At 42.3% G+C, this 18,948-nt stretch overlaps 1 protein-coding gene across 4 annotated transcripts in view; it reads left to right on the top strand.

Moving 5' to 3' along the window:
• Window positions 1–18,948, top strand: part of FLI1 (Fli-1 proto-oncogene, ETS transcription factor) — a 782,157-nt gene that overhangs the window by 598,821 nt on the left and 164,388 nt on the right. For 3 of the 4 annotated variants that reach the window (XM_042475286.1, XM_042475288.1, XM_042475285.1), the window contains exons 2-3: window positions 7,972–8,107; window positions 17,648–17,744. In XM_042475286.1, the coding sequence (XP_042331220.1) occupies window positions 17,716–17,744 (29 nt within the window). In that variant the 5' untranslated portion in view covers window positions 7,972–8,107; window positions 17,648–17,715. The remainder of the gene's footprint in view (window positions 1–7,971; window positions 8,108–17,647; window positions 17,745–18,948) is intronic. The other variant, XM_042475287.1, reaches the window with a different exon arrangement.

Below are 18,948 nucleotides of genomic sequence, written 5' to 3'. Positions count from 1 at the left end.
ACAAAGCCTTTTTATACTCAGTCTTTACTGTAGAGCTTGGAAAAGCTATTTTTTGAACATGAATTCTCAGAATTCCCAAATTGGGTAGGGGATTCTGGGAGCTTCATTTCAAACAACATAAACTCTCCAAACTCTGGCTTTGCTGCCAATGCTCATAATTCCATGGAAGGGTACATTTGTGTTGCAACAGCTGCCATGATGGTAGATTTTTCTTTTTTTGGTCTTTTGGTCAGAGGGAATGAATCATCAGGTCCTAAGGTGGGGACCTTGGCTGGTGACAGATACTGGGCTTGGAAAAGAAAGTTGGAAGGAAAGCAAAGAGGAAAATATTAAAAAGGGTGGGAAACATTATATACTTCTCTGGTGGTGCATCCCAGCAGCCAAAGAGCTGTCAGTTTAGCTACCCAGCAAAATAAAATAAAATAAAATAGGTTGGGGGATTTTCTCAGTAGGTACATCAAAAAAGAATAAACTCAGGTAGGGTTCCAAGCTAAATAAAACAGCCATTCCTCTTTGCCATTCCCATCTCCTGCCTAAATTCATTCTGGGTATTGTGAGGGTTATACAGATAGTGAAAATGGGTTTGTTGTTCACATTTAGATCAATCCAGTTAAGGAGGAGGCTGCCAAAAACGCACTTAACCTAGAATAATTGATGTCAGATTTTTGACTGAGTTTCTAAAAGATTTGGAGTCTCAGATGTTTGAATAATTAATATTTATAGATCCAGGATAAAACTGCATGCCTTGAACATGCTTTGAATACATTTGCATCATTGACGCCCTCTTTATTCAAGTACTGACATAAGTGACCACCCAATCGTGCATAGATGTGGTTCCATAGTGTGAACAACAAACCTGGAATGCATACCTGAGATTATTCACATAGTCATGCTAAAAAACAACAACATGTGAATGACACCTTGGTAGCATTTATTGGAGTCTTCCAGCTTTTTTCTTCTGCCAAGTGGTTCAGCAGTGGAGAAGGTAAAATGGTTTCTGACCAGCTGGATCATCCCCCTGGCAAATGTCTGGATAAAGGATATGAAATCTAGTAGTGTCCTATATTTGCTGAGATAAAAACTGGAAGAAGGCTAGTCAGTGGGTAGATAATAGGCAAGAGTGATGTAATTTGATAGTATATTGGGAGATATCTAAATGTCAGACACATTTGAAGGTGGTGTAGCAGGGGACTGTGGATCACCAGAGGTGCTGCAGTACCTTCAGTGGCAGAGATATCTGTAGGAAGGCTGTCAGGTAGCTGATAGCACCTCAGGGCCTCCTCCAGTGTGACTGCTCAGGGAAAGAGCATTAGGAGCAGTAGAACAAGGGCCAGAGAGGGAGCTGAGGAGTTTCTGCACCAGGCCAAGAAGCTTCTTCTGCTGCAGGCTCAACCCCAGGCAAGGAAGCCACTCCAAGGAGGGGACTTTAAAGAGATAGCCATGTTGGTCTGGATCAGTATGCCAATGAATCTTGTAGCCCAGCGATTCCCATCCTGTGGGTCGCCATCCCTTTGGGGGGTCGAATGACCCTTTCACAGGGGTTGCCTAAGACCATAGAAAAACACATATTTCCAGTGGTCTTATGAACTGAGATGAAAATAATTTTATGGTTGGGAACTGTATTAAAGGGTCGTGGCATTAGGAAGGTTGAGATCCACTGTGTAACCCCTTTGAGATTAAATTTGTCCTGCATAAATTCTAGTTTGCCCCTGAAAGATCCTTTTGCGTAAAGACAGGGCTGAGAGGGTTGGCATGACAGCAGCTAAGGCAAGCCAGGAGAGGCCCTCCAGCCCTTTTTTTCTATCACTGAAAGGGGCCTCACTGCATCTGGGCCTCAGGTCTTGCAGCCACTGACCAGTTTGAGGGGCCAAGGACAACTTAGTGCACCAGCGGCTACGGTGCCCTTTCCAGGGCACAAAAAGAAGCCACTTTTGTGGCTCCTTTTTGCACCATGGAAAGGAGAGATGGGGGCCGTGGCATGTAGTTGCTGTAGCCCTAATCCAGTGCTAAAAGGATCGGCTGCAGGCCACTCCTTAAGGGCAGTCTGTCGAGCCCTTGAGACATTTTAAAAAGCAGCTGTAAAAGTGGGATGATTGAGGATTACTAGGGACTGTTCCTGTCAAAGTGGGACAGTTAGAGGGTGTAGGTACATGCAGACCTTTTGGCTAGTTGTTGCTAGAGCAGATCCACTGAATCTACTGTTGAATGGTAAGCTGATGTGTAGATAAAACCCAGTGATTCATTGGGTCTAGTCTAGTTTGAACCATAAAATTTGGGGCACAGAGATACAAGAACTGTTGGAGTCACTACCTCCAGATTAGAATCACACCTTTAACAACCTTATAGGTTCTTCATTACTCTGAGGCAAATGGGCTCCCAGGTTGCTACCTGTTATCAGTTTACAAATGAGAAAGAATGAATTTGATGGATTCCAGTTTTCATGCAGGCCCTGTTATCTACAGGGACAGCCTACAACATTTGTTTGCCTGAAGCAAAAGACAAAGTGATGTCCTTTCCCCTGGATTCGGTAGACATCTGAATTTCAGTTGGCTCTTCACTTTGGCACTAAGAAAGCATCTACCATTTTGCTTCAGGCCCAGAAACCATCTTGAGAAGTTCTGTGCAGGCTGAACATCAAACTGAGAGCTCCCAACATCTTCTAGATAAGGTGGCTGCTTTTGTGTGCCTTGGTTGTCCCTTAATTGCCTAGGACCTGAATCCTTCTGAGCTTGAAACTTGTCATCCTAGAGAGCCAACCCATATATAACACCATCATCTAGTAAATTCCCACATTCTAGGCAACTTTCTGCTGAGAACACAGAGAAAACACAGGGCTAGAAGTGGTCCTCCAAAAAGTATTGGATTGTTACTCCAAACAGCCTTCTTCAATGGAAAAGGATGATGAAAGTTCTAGTCAATGGAAAAGAATGGGGTGAACTACATTTTCCATTCTTCAACTTGGTTCTTACCAACTAGATTTTACCGACTGAACTTTATCTATAAAAGTTTTCAAGCTTGGAACTTGGACACCTGCATGTACCCTAATACAATGGAAAATGTTGAACTTACATATACTCTCTGTCCCTGTTTCTCTCACACACATGAACACACACACTTCACCACTTGGGAAAAAACAACAACATCTGTTTCACTCATTTTGCACATAAGGCAGCATATGATAGGAAAATGTCCTTTAGGATCAAAAACCTTCATGCACTGTGTTAATGGCTGTGTGTGCATCACTTAATAGAAATCAATGTTTGAGAGCTGGCCAGTATGGATAATAGTGGGAGAAAAATGGACCTCGTCTTAAAAGAAATGATTTTATCTCCTGCCTTCCTGCCGGAGGGAATGATGTTTGGATTTGCTTTCATTTCCCTTGGATGTCATGGGTGGCTGGTCCATACAAATGAAACTGTAGCAGGGGCAGGAAATAGAGTGCAGCAGATGAGGCCAGGTCCACAAGCAACCTGATTTAAAATAAGAGAGGGCATAGCAAAATGATCTTCCAAATCCATGCATCCTGACTAACTGTGATGTGCTTGCAAGTATCTTTCCATTTCTATGTCTTTATGTAAAATCCTGACAGTGAAGAGAGTTGGCAGGAAGAAAATCAACTCCTTCAAAATGTAGTGCTGGAAACAAATTCTTTGGATACTATGGGCTGCTAAATAAACAAATTTTAAAATGACGACAAAACAAAAACCCAACCTCACAGCAATGTCCAAGGAAAAAGCAGGAATAAATCACAAGAATCTAAGCTGACTAAACAGAGGCTGTCGTACTTCAGACATGCCATAAGATGGCATGACTAATTGGAAAATATATTAAAGCATAAAGTGGAAGGCTGCAGGAAAAGGGGAAAACTGAAGTACTGGTAGATTGATTCATGGAGGAAGCCATGTCCCTGGGTTTGCAAGACCTGAAGAAGGCAGCTGATGGGGGTCTTGGGGTTCTCTCATTCACAGGGGAACAATACATCAAAATTCACTTTGTAGCATATAACAACAACCTCTTTTAAAATTACATATGTGTGCTACATCTTTATGGAGCTGCAAAGACTCAAGCCATTGGTCCATGTAGCCCACAGGTTAGAAAAATTCATTTTTTTGGAGTGCAGACCTCAGGATCCCCAAGCCACTGGCCAAGCTGGCTAGAAGCAGTGGCAGCTGGTAGCTTCCATGTCCATTGCAAAGTGACTCCACTTTTGGTTTTAGTCTGAACTACAAAGGAACTGCCCAAGATGCTGATCTATTTTGGAATACAGCTCAGTTTCTGGTGTAGATCCTTGAATGCAAAGGACTGGCAATTATTTTATTTCAGTATGCCAAGGATGGGCACTAAATTTATGCCCATGGGGTGCAATTGTTCTTCCTTTCCTAGAAACTTGTTAGACTGGCAGCTAATGGCTCAGGGACCAACATTGATTCAGGGCCCATCTGTGAGTCGAATTGCTTATACCACCCCCCGTCCCTATCTTCTAAATGGATTATTTAACTGGTTTTCTCAGATATATGCTTAGTATGAGTGTCACCATAACTCAACAGATGACTTGAAGGCATATATATATATATATATATATATATATATATATACACACACACACACAATGTCACTCTGTAAAAGACTGTAGTGCAAAGACAGAGACCATGATCTGAAGATTGAAGTTCAATCCTTGGCATCTCTTGGCAAAACTTTTATTTGGCAATTAGGGATCTGCTGCCAGTCAGTGTAAAGCAGGAGTGAAAATCATGCCGTTCTCCAGATGGACTGCAATGGCTGTACTTTGCTGGTTGGGCTTTGCTTGGGTTGCTGTAGACAAAACTGACTTAAAGAGACTGATTGTCTGCCTCAGAACATAGCAGCTTCTTGTGTGTCTATCCATGGTTGGATCTCTTGATACCTTGGGATGAGATGCTGGATACATCAACACCACAAAGTCCAAGAGTCAATGTACTTCTGTCAGGGGTAGAATTTGGGGGTAGATGTCAAGGGCCCAGTTAGTATAGAATAATAGAATCACAGAATGGTAGAGTTGGAAGAGACCACAAGGGCCATCCAGTCCAACCCCATTCTGCCATGCAGAAATCTAAATCAAAGCATCCTTGACAGATATCCAGCCTCTATTTGAAGACCTCTAAGGAAGGAGAATCCACTACACTCCGAGGGAGTGTGTTCCACTGTCGAACAGCCCTTACTCTCAGGAAGTTTCTCCTAATATTGAGGTGGAATCTCTTTTCTTGTAGTTCGCATCCATTGTTCCACGTTCTAGTCTCTGGAGGAGCAAAAAACAAGCTTGCTCTCTCCTCAATATGACATCCCTTCAATATTTAAACAGGGCTATCATATCACCTCTTAACCATCTCTTCTCCAGATTAAACATCCCAAACTCCCTAAGGCATTCCTCATAGGACATGGTATTCAGGCCGTTCATCATTTTAGTTGCCCTCCTTTGGACACACTCCAGTTTTTCAACATCCTTTTTAAATTGTGATGCCCAGAACTGGACACAGTATTCCAGGTGGGGCCTGACCAGAGCAGAATAGAGTGGCACTATTATTTCCCTTGATCTTGACACTATACTTCTGTTGATGCAGCCTAAAATCGCAGTGGCCTTATTAGTTGCCGCATCGCACTGTTGAATCATGTTCGATTTGTGGTCTACTTGGACTCCCAGATCTCAGACACCAGACCCTGGTAAATTAGGAAGAAAAAGATTGCCAAGCCCCACATCAGATAACCCATGTAGCTACTGTATCAATTTCAGATCTCTCAGAAATTATTCCTCCTTGCTCTCCTTTTATACCTTTCATATGTTGGAGAATAAAGAAGGAGCTGTGAAGGAAGTCGGGTTGACTTCCTTCACAGCTTCTTCTTTATTCTCCAACATACCTTCCACACATACACCTTCTTCTCTCCTCTTTGGCATTTTGGCAACCCAGACACACAGATGGATATATATCCTCTTTACTTTTAGCCAGGTTCTAGAATCACGTGGTTTTTCAGATATCGTTGGACTGCAACTCCCAGCAGCCAGTAGAATTAGGTGAAGAATGCTAAGGATTACAGTTCAAGACCATCTGGAGGAATACACGATTCCTGCCTCTTATCTTAAGCAAAGCATTTTCAGACTGGAAATGAGATTATTTCAAGTGGAAGAACCTGGGAAACACTAACATGGCCCAGATGCTTATCTCCAGCTCTCCTCTACTGCTTACACTTGGGACAAGCTGTGAACCTAGATGAACTTTTCAAATGGATGTTGAAGGTGTGCAGGCCTGTGGGAGCGAAAGCAGAGAAGCCTGGAAGGGAAATCTGTAGCGTGAGATAAGTTCAGGAAAGCAGGCTATAGAGCAGAGTCAACAAGTCCACAGAACATCTGAGCCTTACAGGAATGTATGACTCTTTATCACGACACTGTTTCCTGCACAGAGCAGGAACACAAAAAGAGAGTCATCTATTAATTTCCTAACCAAGGGTTATATGTAGAAAGAAGAAAGCAACGTATGTGTGTTTGTATGCACTGGGAGAATTGTCGTTCGTTTGCTTTTTAGTTGTGTGTATGTATACATATGTTTAATTAAAAAGTAAAACAACAACTCTTTCCCTAAGTTTGGCCTGGATCCCAGGATGCAGTTAATCATTAAATAGATATTTGACTAGATGGGTTATCAGTGGAATATCTATTGGAAGATCGGAATATTAACGGGCTAATGGCCAATTTTCTGGTGGAGGGAACAAGATTATGGCTTAAATGTTATAATAACGATCCCGAAGTTTTATTGTAAATGCATGTTGTTGTATGCCTAATAAAGGTTAAATGAATGAATGAATGAATCGTTAAATATACAAAGCTGAATGTCCTTTATCCAGAATTCTGAAACCCAAAAGGATCCAAAATTATCGATGGCTGAGACAGTGATACCTTTGCTTTCTCATCGTTCATGCCCAAACATATTAAAAATATTATGTATAAAATTACCTTGAAATTATATTTATAAGGTGTATACAAAACACAAATTAATTTCATGTTTAGGCTCAAACCCTATCTTGAAGTAATTTCATTATGTCTATGCAAAATTTTCAAAATCCAAACCAATTCAAAATCCAAAACATTTCTGTCCCAAACATTTCTAATAAGGGTGACTCAACCTGTATATTTATTTAATAATAATAAAATAATATATATATATATACACACACACACACACACACACACACACACACATATATATATATTTTCCCGCCTCTCCCAGATGGATCGAGGCGGGATTACAGTACAACCCAACAAGATATACAAAACAACAATAAAATACAATAACAGTTTACAAATAGTTCATTAAAACTAAGGCGGTTTACAGACCGCCCTTTTGGGGCGGCCTGTTCCCGCCCCTTTCCCCGCCGGATCAGGGCCTCAGCTGCCACAGCGGCAACCTCTGAGGCCCCGATCCACTGCTTTCCAGGCCACGGGGAAGCGGCAAAAGGCAGCTTCCCTGTGGCCTGGAAAGGGGTGTCCTTGGGGCTTCATGCCCCAAGGACACCCAACAGTGACAGGGATGAAGAGAAAGGGGCCACTTGGCCCCTTTCTCATTTGTGCCGCTGGTGCAGCCGTGTATAGGCTGTGCCAGCAACACAAACCTGGAAGGAGCTCCATTTTGGAGCTCCTTCCTGCGCCACGGAAAGGGCGCTTCAGGTGCCCTCGCACGGCGCCAGGACGTTTGGAGGCGGTGCGGTCATGAAGTCCCAATGGCTGCACCCATGTAGAATGGACGCCACCATTTTGTACATACTAGGTACGTACTAGGGTTAGGGCATCCATAAACGACGCCTTTTCCTAACCCTAGTACGTACCTAGTACGTACTTTTTGCCCGTCTGTAACGTGCCTAACTTTTTTGATATATTTTGATATATGTATATATTTGTCAGTTCTGTTTGTTAATCACTTCTCTCCATGTGTGTTCTCTCTCTAGTTCAAGAATAGGCAACTTGTATCTCTAACAAGGGATGATGGGAGGTGCGGTCCAACAACATCTGGAGGACAACAGGTTGCTCACTCTTGCTCTAACTCTTTCAGCCAGGATAAGATTTTAAGAATTAAGATATCAGGTAAGAGAGGTTTCGTCAGCAACTGATCCCCATTTATGGGACTCTCTTTCTTTCCTCCAGAGGTAAAAAGGAAATATTATGTTTATTTCTTCAGGAAATCCATTCAAAGATAGAGAAGATAGTATTGCTACAGAAGCCCAAAGTAGTCTCCATGTGTCCCAGTCATCTCAGGCAGCTGTTATGGAAGCTCCATGTGTCTCCACATCTGTTCATAACTGAGGGAAGAAGCAGGAGGTGACCTCAGAGAAAGAAGGAAAGAAATGAAGACTAAGCATAGTAATCTATGTATAGATCTAGAAATAATAAAAAATGCAAGGGGGGGGGGAATACTAGAAGCTCTCTACCGACTTATCGCCACGCTTATCTCTCCCCATCCAGGTTATTCGTTCCAATTTTGAGACTTAAGTATCCAACAGACCTTACTCTTTAGACCAATCTAGCTTGCTTCTGCCTGAAACCAGACAGTGTTCATGATGAGAGTGATGTAGGCTGCATCCGCACTGGAGAAATAATCCAGATTAGCACCACTTTAATGGCCCTGGCTCAATGCTATGAAATTCTGGGAGTGGTAGTTTGTTGTCTTTAGTGACAAAAAAAATTACCATTCCCAGAATTCCATAGCATTGGGCAGGACTTTTAAAGTGGTGTCAGTGGTGCTGTCACTGTGAGAGTGAAGTCGGCATTACATAGATCCTTGCCGCCAAAGAGCTGGGGTTGCAATTCTAAATGTACTTGCTATGCATGGAGCCCTATAGGACCAAATGGACCAACTTAGTAAATACACACAGAGCCAGAGCTGGGAAAGATACCTTTTAATATATTGTTAGCTCAAGTTATAGTTCCCAGCCCTGCAAAAGGAAGCAGTTTAAGTTTCCATTGCACTTTTAAAAGTAACACTTTACTTTTTTATTTCTGAAATGCAACTAAATAATTGCTTTTTTATATATACTCTGGATGCCACAAGCCATTGGAATCAAATAAAATTAATTCTCCTCCTGTCTTCTGTGCCATTGCTTCCTGAACACCCACAACAGAGTATGAGGCACAACAGAAGCCAGTGTTTTGGGAACCATATTATATTCTTCCTCCACCATTTTGGGAGGCAGCCTCCCTATAATGGAAAAATAACTGTCACAACCCCCAAACAAATGATGTTCTCCCTCATTATCTTATAGTCTTAATATAAATTAATTGTGCATTATTTTTTTGGGGGGGGGAAGGAATGGATTGCAAGTATTTAGTTATAACTGCTTGCTTCCAACCTTAGCATAGCATTGTCTTGTTACTCTTTTAAGAGCAGATGCCCTCCAAAACACATTCTTCCATGATACAAATTTCTTCCGTGGCTTTCCATTGATTTTTGGGGTGGTGGTATATATTATTTCTTGTATGTGAAAAGAAAAAAAAGGTTTGCTTGTTTGGCTTTTATAGCTCTTGCTCAATCCATAAACTGTTAATTTTATATTGACCTATTTGTGTTTATAATTCATACTAAAGCAACCCCAGGGTTGGTATATCAGGTAACCCCCAGCTTTAGCAGTCTTCGCAATGGCTTTAATCAAATGCAGCTGCAACTTATAGACCTTGCCCCGGCTTCATCAATTTTTTTGCTCAGGGCTCAGCTTTACTTGGGTCTGTTTTCTCTTAAAGTATCTAATAAATAGAAAAACTGCGTACAATAGCCTTTAAAAAAAAAAAAAGTGGGGGGTATCCAACTGATCCATTTGTTTTACTGTCTGCAGCATGACACTAAGAATTTCCACTAAGGAAATTCTAACAGCAACCAATAGTGGGTTCTCAGAATGAATATTAGAATAATAGAATCCCAGAATCGTAGAGTTAGAAGAGACCCCAAGAGCCATCCAGTCCAACCCCATTCTGCCATGCAGGAACTCTCAGTCAAAGCATCCCCAACCTGTAAGGTTGATCAGACTAAGAGAAAGTAATTTACCGGAGCTCACCCTGGTGAGTTCCATGGCTCAGAAAGAACTAAACACAGATTTTCCAAGTTGTAGTCTAACTTTCCAACCACTACACCACAATGGCTTTCATAAATGTGTAGCAATACTTAAAAACTTCTTTAAAAGGCTAGCTAGACTAAGGGCCTGAACTGACAGGCCAAAATAAAGCTGCTTCGAGACACTTTGGAGGTATGCTGTTTAAATGACACATATATCTTAAGAGGCCAGAAGCTGCACCAAAACTGTGCTCCAGTCCTTAGGAGTGGAGCGTGGCTTTGGCACAGCTTCCAGCCTCTTAGGACACATGCATCATTTAAACAGCATACCTCCAAAGTGACCTGAAGCAGCTTTATTTTGATCTAAGATGAATTTGGGATGGATTTGGGAACATGTTAGACCCCAAAAAGCCAACTTTGGAATGTATTTGGCAGTGCGCATACATCTCAAAATCCGGTGTCATTCCTCCTCCCACTGTTGGCATGGGATGTCCAAATTCTGATTTCCCCTCTTTTCGGAGTTGCATGTCCTTTCGGCCATAATAGAATTCAGACTGCCGAAGAAGCATGTTTGGGCTCCCAGTTAAAATTCCATGGGCATCTTCAAATGAAAACTGGTGATGGGAATGTTGAAATGTTGCTTATATACAAGTCACTTATAGTTTACCAATGAACTCTTGAGAAGGCAGGTTAAATTCGGAACTCTTTCTGTGTAAACAATGCTCCTGTTAACTTTTTCTGCTGCTCCAGGGTGATTTTTCTTTTCCCTCTCTCTTTGTTTTGTTTCTGGGACTGCAGCTGTTTCCAATTTGCCTGCAATTTTCTTCTGGGCTAGTAAAGCTCTGGAGATGACTTAAACTAGCCACATGGGGTATCTGGACTCAGCCATGAGGTTTGATTACAAAGACAGAAGGACTGCATACTTCAAGAAATGGACCTATTTTTAAATGCACAAAGAAAACAGAAAAACGTTTATACATATTGGGCTGACTTTCCAGATTTATACAGTTTCTTGGATATCAGGATTCAGGACTGCTGTTGTAGATTATTCAATAGTCCCATGAATAACAGTTAAAAACTTTGCTGAGATAAAAATGAGAGACCCGTTTTGTAAAGCAAAAGCTCTGGAAAGACAAGGTGTGATTTCAGTTTTTGGGGAGGGAAATCAAACGTCATGCCATGGCCCAATTTCTGGACATTTTCTTATATGTTCAATTTTAGCTCACTCTTAACAGATGGCATCTGTTGATCCTGACCTCCACAAGTAAAGATAGGTGCAGTACAGACCGCGCAAAAGCACCTTGTTGGTGCTGATTTTAGGGTTAGGGACCGTGTGGCAACTGCACGGTCCCTAGCCCTAAAACATGCTGGCGGAGCAATAATGGTGGCATCCTGTGTACACAGGTGCTGCCATTATGATGTAATGGACACATAGCATCTGCACATCATGCTGCGCCAGTTACGTCACGAGTGCACTATTGGCGCACATGCGACGTCACTCCGGTGGCACAAAAGGAACCCTTTTTTCTGGGTTCTTCTTAATCCAGAGTGATGGCGTGCTGTTTGGGGCTGCGCCGTCCCTCTAGAGTAAAAACAGGCACCATTTCTTGGTGGTCTGTACTGCACCATAGATATATTTGAAGCTCTTAAAATAAGTGAGGAAGGGTTGAGTGAAGCCGTGCATTTTGGTTTATATACACAAGTAGACAAACACCTGGATTAAAATGTACGTTGAATATCCCTTACCTGAAAATCTCAAATTTGAAGAGTTCCAAAATCCAAACCTTTTTTTTATGGGTGGCTGAGATAGTGACACCTTTGCTTTCTGATAGTTCAGTGTACACAAGCTTTGGAGCTTATTGTACAGTTTAAAAAGTGACTTACCGCTGCTGAACTGAATTCTAACTCGGGCTGCATCTGGATAACTTCCGGCTAGAATCCAAGTTCAGACAGCTGATTTGCAAAGTGAGGAACTCGGATTCTAGCTGGAAGTTACCCACCTGGCAACATCTGTGGCAAAAAAACATGTGATAGCATTCAGATGCAGCCCAAATTAGACTTCAGTTTGGGAGCGGTAAGTCACTTTTTAAAGCTGTGCAATGAGCTCCTTAGTTTCATGTGCAAAATTATTTTAAAATTCCCTTCACGCTATGTGTGTAAGAAACATAAATGAATGTTGTGCTTAGACTTGGGTTCCATCTCCAGGATGTATATCTCTCATTATGCATATGCAAATATTGCAAAACACAATAAAATAAAATCCAAAACTGAAAACACTTCAGGGCCGAAGCATTTTGCATAAGGGAGACTCAACTTGTACAGCTGCCCATGATATAAAATTTTAAAGATGTGTTCAGCATGTATTGGCAGCTGACTTGCATGGATTTTAAAAGAGATTCATGTACTTTGCAGCATGAATTTGATTTAGACTGTGATCTGATACACACATACCTCTGTCACCAGTTATATACTGAATCAAATGATTTTCTACTTTTCAGAAGTCAACAGTTTTTTGTTTTTATTTTTGTAAGTCTCTGTTTCCTTTCAGGCAGGTTTAAGCTTTGTTCTGTTGCTCATTTTACAACTGCGCAAAACACACAAACATGTGCATACACACATATATACATACACACCAGTCTGGAACTCTGATGGGCATTCTTATTTTATTATTTGAGTTCCAGTCCTAAAAACATAACCACTTACAAGGCAATCTTCTGAAACATGGGTTTGGGGTATGAATGTTGTTTAAGCCAGCAGGCCTCTGGTATTCTTGACACCCACAAAGATGTGATGTTTTTGTTGCAACCCTAAAACGTTTCCCTTCCCTGCAAAACTGATTTTCATGATAATCGCCCCTGAATAAAATAAAGTCCCAAGAATGCTGACATTAAAAAAATGCCATTGCTAGCTGCAGAATATGCGTCTCCTCAGCTGCCTTGTTTTCTTTAGGAATTGTCAGGAATTTTGTCTGGTGGAGAGTAAATTGTATATAGACACGACTCCTAGGTTGCCCTTTCACCCTGTCACTTTATACATATATATTAAGGAGGAAAATGTTTCAATATGTTAGACTTGGGGGTAAACCAGAGAGAGTGAAAAAGGAATTGTCGGAGGGGATGTTCTAAATACTTGGGTCAGAAGGAATTGTTTATGTTACAGTTTAGTGTTCTATAGATGGCATAACAAAAGGCAGGGTTACTAAACCTTTGCTAAATTGTGCATATCATTCTCCACGACCGAACGGTGCATTACTAACTTTTACAAGTGTGTTAAAGTTACATTATTCAGTATTCAAATGTGCAAAGAGAGCATCCCAGGGCAATTTTCTTTGAATTCTGCAGCAATATAACTCCACCTTGATCAACAAGGTCAAAGAGTAAATAACTGTTTAGATTAATAGTAAATATTTTGTTGGAAGAATATGTCAAAGAGCTCAGTCTGAGTGTTCACAATCTCATCTATGGCCTCAGAATTGATGAGAGAAGGAAAAGGATTTTATTGATCCTTGTTTCAGAAGGAAAGAGGTTAAATTTGCCAGACACAATTTCCTTGTCCTCTGAGGCTCTTTCACACCAGGCACTTATAGCACCATGATTTCACTTTGATTGCCATGATTCTCTCCTATGGAAACATTGAATTTGCTATTTAAGGGTGTTTCGAATTCTGTGTCTGCAAAACCTGAGCAGGTTGATAGTTGATAGAGTGGCACGGAGGTCTCTTGTTCACAGTGTCACCATAAGTCAAAGCTGACTTGATAGCAATTAGCAACAGCGACAATTTAAAATTCTTAACCAGAGAGTTCTAGTGTCTCCACAAACTACAAATCTCAGGATTTCATAGAAGCGGTTAAAACAGAATCATGGCACAGTCGGCCTTCATTATCCACAGATCCATGGATTCAACTGTCCATGGCTTGAAAATATTCAACAATGTATAAATTCCAAAACGCAAACCTTGATTTTGCCATTTTATATAAGGGACATCATTTTACTGTGCCATTGTCTCTAATGGAAATGGCACATCCATGGAGCAGTTAAAATAGAATCATAGTACAGTCAGCCTGCTGTATCCACAGATTCTTTATCCATGGATTCAACTATCCATGGCTTGAAAATATTCAAAAATGGATTTTGGTTTCCATAGGGGGTTCTGGAACCAAGCCCCAGCAGATACCAAGGGCTCACTGTACTGTGGTGCCTGTTTATTGAACCATTTCCTGTATTGCTATGTACTGTATATGTATTATCCTACTTGAGAATATGTATTTTCCCTGGAAAATGATTAACCATCCATTATGAAGCCAAGCCCTCCCTCCAGTCCATCTGCCTTGGTCCAGGCCTTGGAGGTAGAGAGGAACTGCTGGACCTCTTACCCTTTCCCTCCACCACTCCCTTCTCCTTCTGTGTCTTGTCTTTTTAGATTGTAAGCCCGAGGGCAGGGAATCGTCTAACTAAAAGATTGTATGTACAGTGCTGTGTAAATTTACAGCGCTTCATAAATAAAGGTTAATAATAATAATAATAATAATAATAATAATAATAATAATAATAATAATAATAATACAACTAGGCAGTGTGAAAGGGACCCGCTTCATCCATGCTTATGTATTGCCAGACTATACAACAACCACTTAGTGGCTACATTGCCGAAAGTTTGATCCGAATCCCTTGGAAATGGTTGGGTTTGCTGGAATCTAAAGCATCTGTCTGAAGCATGGTATCCATAGTGGTTCATTCACACATGCCTTGTAAGCTGATCACTTTGCACTGCAGCTACAGTTATCAAGTGACAAGCATTTATAGGTAGACTAGTTCTTGATGAATCACAGATGTGAAAAATGACCAGGGCATGTGTCTCAAGCTGACTTGGCTCATGACTGTTGCGTTCATTGTTTCTTTTGCAACAACCACATCATGAATGTGTGTGTGGAAAGGGGGCAGTTTTCTTTCTTTTCTTTTACTCATTTACTTGATGATTGTAACATCAAGTGACAATTTACATCTCTGAAACAGTTGTTACCAAACCTAACCCACATATCACAGCAATGAAGTATGGGTTCATTTGCAGATGCATTGACTCAGGCAACCAAGGAGGTATCAAAAGCAGTTTGACTCCATCTCAATGGCATTTCTGCATTCTGCAGGATCCTGGGATTTGTAGTTTGGTGAGGTACTTTGAATATTTTGCCAGAAAGCTCTAGTTCAGAGAGGCAAATCTTGCAGCCTTCCAGATGCTGTTGGATTGCAACTCCTGGTCCCTTTCACAGTTATAGCACTATGATTCCAGTTTAACTCCATAACAACATTCTATGAAATCCTGGAAATTGTAGTTTAGTGAGGAACTATTGTTCTCTTGGCAGAGAATTCTAAACACCCATCCCTAGACTATGGTTACATTGGATAGAATGATGGAAGTTAAAGTGGAATCATAGCACTAGAACTGGATAGTGTGAACATGGCATTGGCAATCATCAGCACTGGCTGTGCTGGCCAGGGCAAATCATTATAAAGAGCAGAAAGTGACATACTTTTGATGAAGCTCCATTCCCAGATATATTCACATGATACCTTCTGGAGTCAGGTAGAAAACAATTCTTCTGTTTCACTGTGCTTTGCTTTATTTCATGAATCATGTGGCTCTCCATATGTTGTTGGACTACAACTCCTAGTATCCCTCACTATCGACTGCAGTCCAACAAGTCACAGGACTCTTACCCTACTGTTTCTCCCTTTCTCCCTTTCAAAGCTTGAAAAAGTTAGGGGTTTTTTTTGGACAACAGTACCCAGAATTCCCCAGCCAACATGCCTGCTAGCCAGCTGGCTAAAGGATTCTGGGAACTGTAGTCCAAAACAAACTTTCCCATGCCCACCCCATTCTTGCTCCAAATTCAATTTCAGCTGTCAAATGCTCTGTATTTCCTATACCTTCCATACAGTAGTTGCTTAAAAGAGCATTGTCTTGGGGAGTTTTCTATATGCTTATGTAATAAAGTAATGTTTTGGCTGAGGCAGTGGCTCAGATACCAAGGAAGGAAGGAATAACAGGCAGCCTTAGAAAGCATTGGGTCAAAATATGTTATTCTGCACCTACATTGTTTACTCTAAGTTTTAAGCTGTTTATTTTATTTTAGATTCTGTTCAGTACATTTATTTCAAATCTAGAGACCAAATTTGGGGGGAAAAAATCTTTAAAGTCATAGGCCCTTATCAGATGAGTGTGGAACTGGGGGTTTTGTGCACTGGGTGGTTCGAATCCGCGTTATTTCGCACAATACCATCATACCAACATTCGAATGGCCCAATCCGCACTCACGTGAATGCGCGAGCTGCCGAACTGATGCGTACTGGCTCTCTTTTTGGAGCGTTTGGCCAGTGCGCTGATAAGGGGATTGGCGATATCTGGATTGGGGCTTGTTCAATCTCAGTGCGAATGGGTTGGTGTGACTACCCAGTCCTGAATTCCATCGCGAGACCCCCAGATTCCAATTTTACTTCCGTAGGTCTTTCCTCTTGCCGTTCCAGGGAAGCGGGGGGGGCGTTTCCAGCGGCCTCCTCCTCCTCCTCCCGGCTTGAGAGGCATCCTGGCGGCATCCCAGGCAGGGAAGAGCGCGGGGGCCCTGGAATCGCAGTTCCAGCAGCCTCCTCCTCCCCTCCAGGCTGTGGAGCCAGCCAGGCTGCCTCTCAAGCCGGGAGGAGGAGGAGGAGGCCATTGGAACGGCAGCGACGCCGCCGCATTCTAGCGGCCCCGCGCCTGTTCCCTGCCGGGATGCAGCCCAGGCTGGATCCAAGCCGGGAGGAGGAGAAACTCTTAATCAAAGCATCCCCATTTACTTAGATGGCCACCAGCCTCTTTGACAGCCGCTGGAACTGCTCCTCCCCCCCCCCCCAGAATACATACTCACACACTCACACACACACACGTAGAACCGGGCATTGCTAATTTGTTGCAAGAAAAGGTCATGGTAACGTTAAAACCAAGCAGGAATGTAGAGAGGAAACTAACGGGCACGTTGTATCGCGATTGTTATGTGCATGAGCTGGCTCTCCAGCTGTTTACCGGCTGTGTCATGACGTGACCTCCCCTTTCACCCCGGAAGCGTTTAAGGTCGCAACCCATGCAGGGCACCACTGAGCATGTGCGAGGCGGCCGATACGAATCGGCCAATCCCCATGTGTGAGCACCGGTGTGTACAAAACATTCTGCACTGAATGCACTTCGCGCGAATGCGGATTGGCCAATTTGAATCCTGCCAATGCAGAAGGACTCCCAGGTATGACTGTACTTTGCGAAATAACGCGAATCGAATCGCCCAGTGCAGAAGACCCCCAGTTCCACAACTCATCTGATAAGGGCCATAGTATGATGCAGTATGATTTAACGTTAAACTGGAAGTTGGGAGCTCTGGTGTCTTGTCACTCCTGTGCCATGGATTTCACTGGCCGATCTTACACCACTTTTTCTTACAGGGTATTGCAAGGATAAAGTGGATAGGAGAAGGGCCATACTCTCTGCTTTGAGCTCACTGGAGAAAGGGTGTGTAGCTGAGAAATAATTATATTTGTTTTTTTGTTTTGGCATTTTAGAAAAAGCAATGAGAAGTTCTTACAGCAAGGCAAAGTACTTAAATAAATGGAGAAAATAACATCGGAGGATGTGCAGAGTTCCTTCACCTTATCCAAAGTAAGTATAACCATTGTTCTCACATTCGACTTGGCAGGAGGGCAGAGTTAGAAAAAGGGTAAACCATTCCCTGAAAATGATGGTGAGGGGAGGAGAGGAGGAATTCAGTTTGAGACGTGTGGAAAATGGAATTAATTATTTCACTGCATTTATTTTCACAAAGAGCTGTTGTGATGCTGCAACATGGGGTATTGATTGTACAATGGTATTCAGTAGAGTAATTGATGCACCATGGCTGATGCACAATGCACACTGGGGAGCATCAGCACCAATGTGCATCCAGTGTGCAGGTGTGCATCCTGATGTGCATCCAGACACTAGCAGGAAGTACAGGAGCACAACATCAACACCAATCCATATCAAAGAACCTGATGTGCAATGAAGCATTCTTACCAGTGCGCATACTTTTGCAATTCCTTAACAGGTTTTTCTTGCATTTCTGCAATTAGCCACGAAGTTATAAAGTTAGGAAACATAGGGCGGGATCAGATGGGCGGGAAAGGCAGCTTGATCCTGCTCTTTCCAAAGGTGGGTTAAAAGAAAACACCACTGCTCCATGCCCACTTCCAAAGCAGGCCAAATACACATGCCACCATTGCACAACCACTGCTTTGGTGGACCACACATTCGCACATGCAATCTCTACCAGTACTGGGCATTGGTGCATTGGTGTGCAAGCGATACATTGGCAAAAGCACACTCATGGAGACCCCCCTTCACCCTTCTTCACCCAGACTCCCCATTGGATTGTCTGGTTTGTGTATGTTCTAATGACATCCATTGGAGTTGTTGCACTTTCATTTTTTTGCTTTGCCCCAGCCCTGCACTTGTGCTGGGGGTTTTTATATGCAGGCACAAAAATTTTCTGCCTTGACTTGGACTATCCTGCTTCTTTTTGCTCCAGGTATTCCGGGAGCATGGCTTCGGGCCAGTTTTCCAGCCACTTTCAAGGTGCGCATCACTAAAAGCTTTATTTTGCCATCTTTTTGCCCCATAGACTGTGATGTAAAACTTAGCTGATAACATATAATAATGTCTGGCATCCTGTTGGTTAGTTCCAACTAAGGAGACCCAGCTGTTGAATGGTGAGTCAACATGGAGAAATCTCATAGATTCAATAGGTCTCCTCTCCCAAGCACTAGAAGGACATTTTGGCTGCTGCTGATGGTGATGTGGGGTGGTGGTGGTGGATGGATTAGCGATG

This window comes from Sceloporus undulatus, chromosome 6 (genome assembly GCF_019175285.1).
Source record: "Sceloporus undulatus isolate JIND9_A2432 ecotype Alabama chromosome 6, SceUnd_v1.1, whole genome shotgun sequence".
Classification (NCBI taxonomy): domain Eukaryota; kingdom Metazoa; phylum Chordata; class Lepidosauria; order Squamata; family Phrynosomatidae; genus Sceloporus; species Sceloporus undulatus.
Note: the sequence above shows the minus strand (reverse complement) of the source record. Positions and strands in the feature narration are given on the sequence as shown.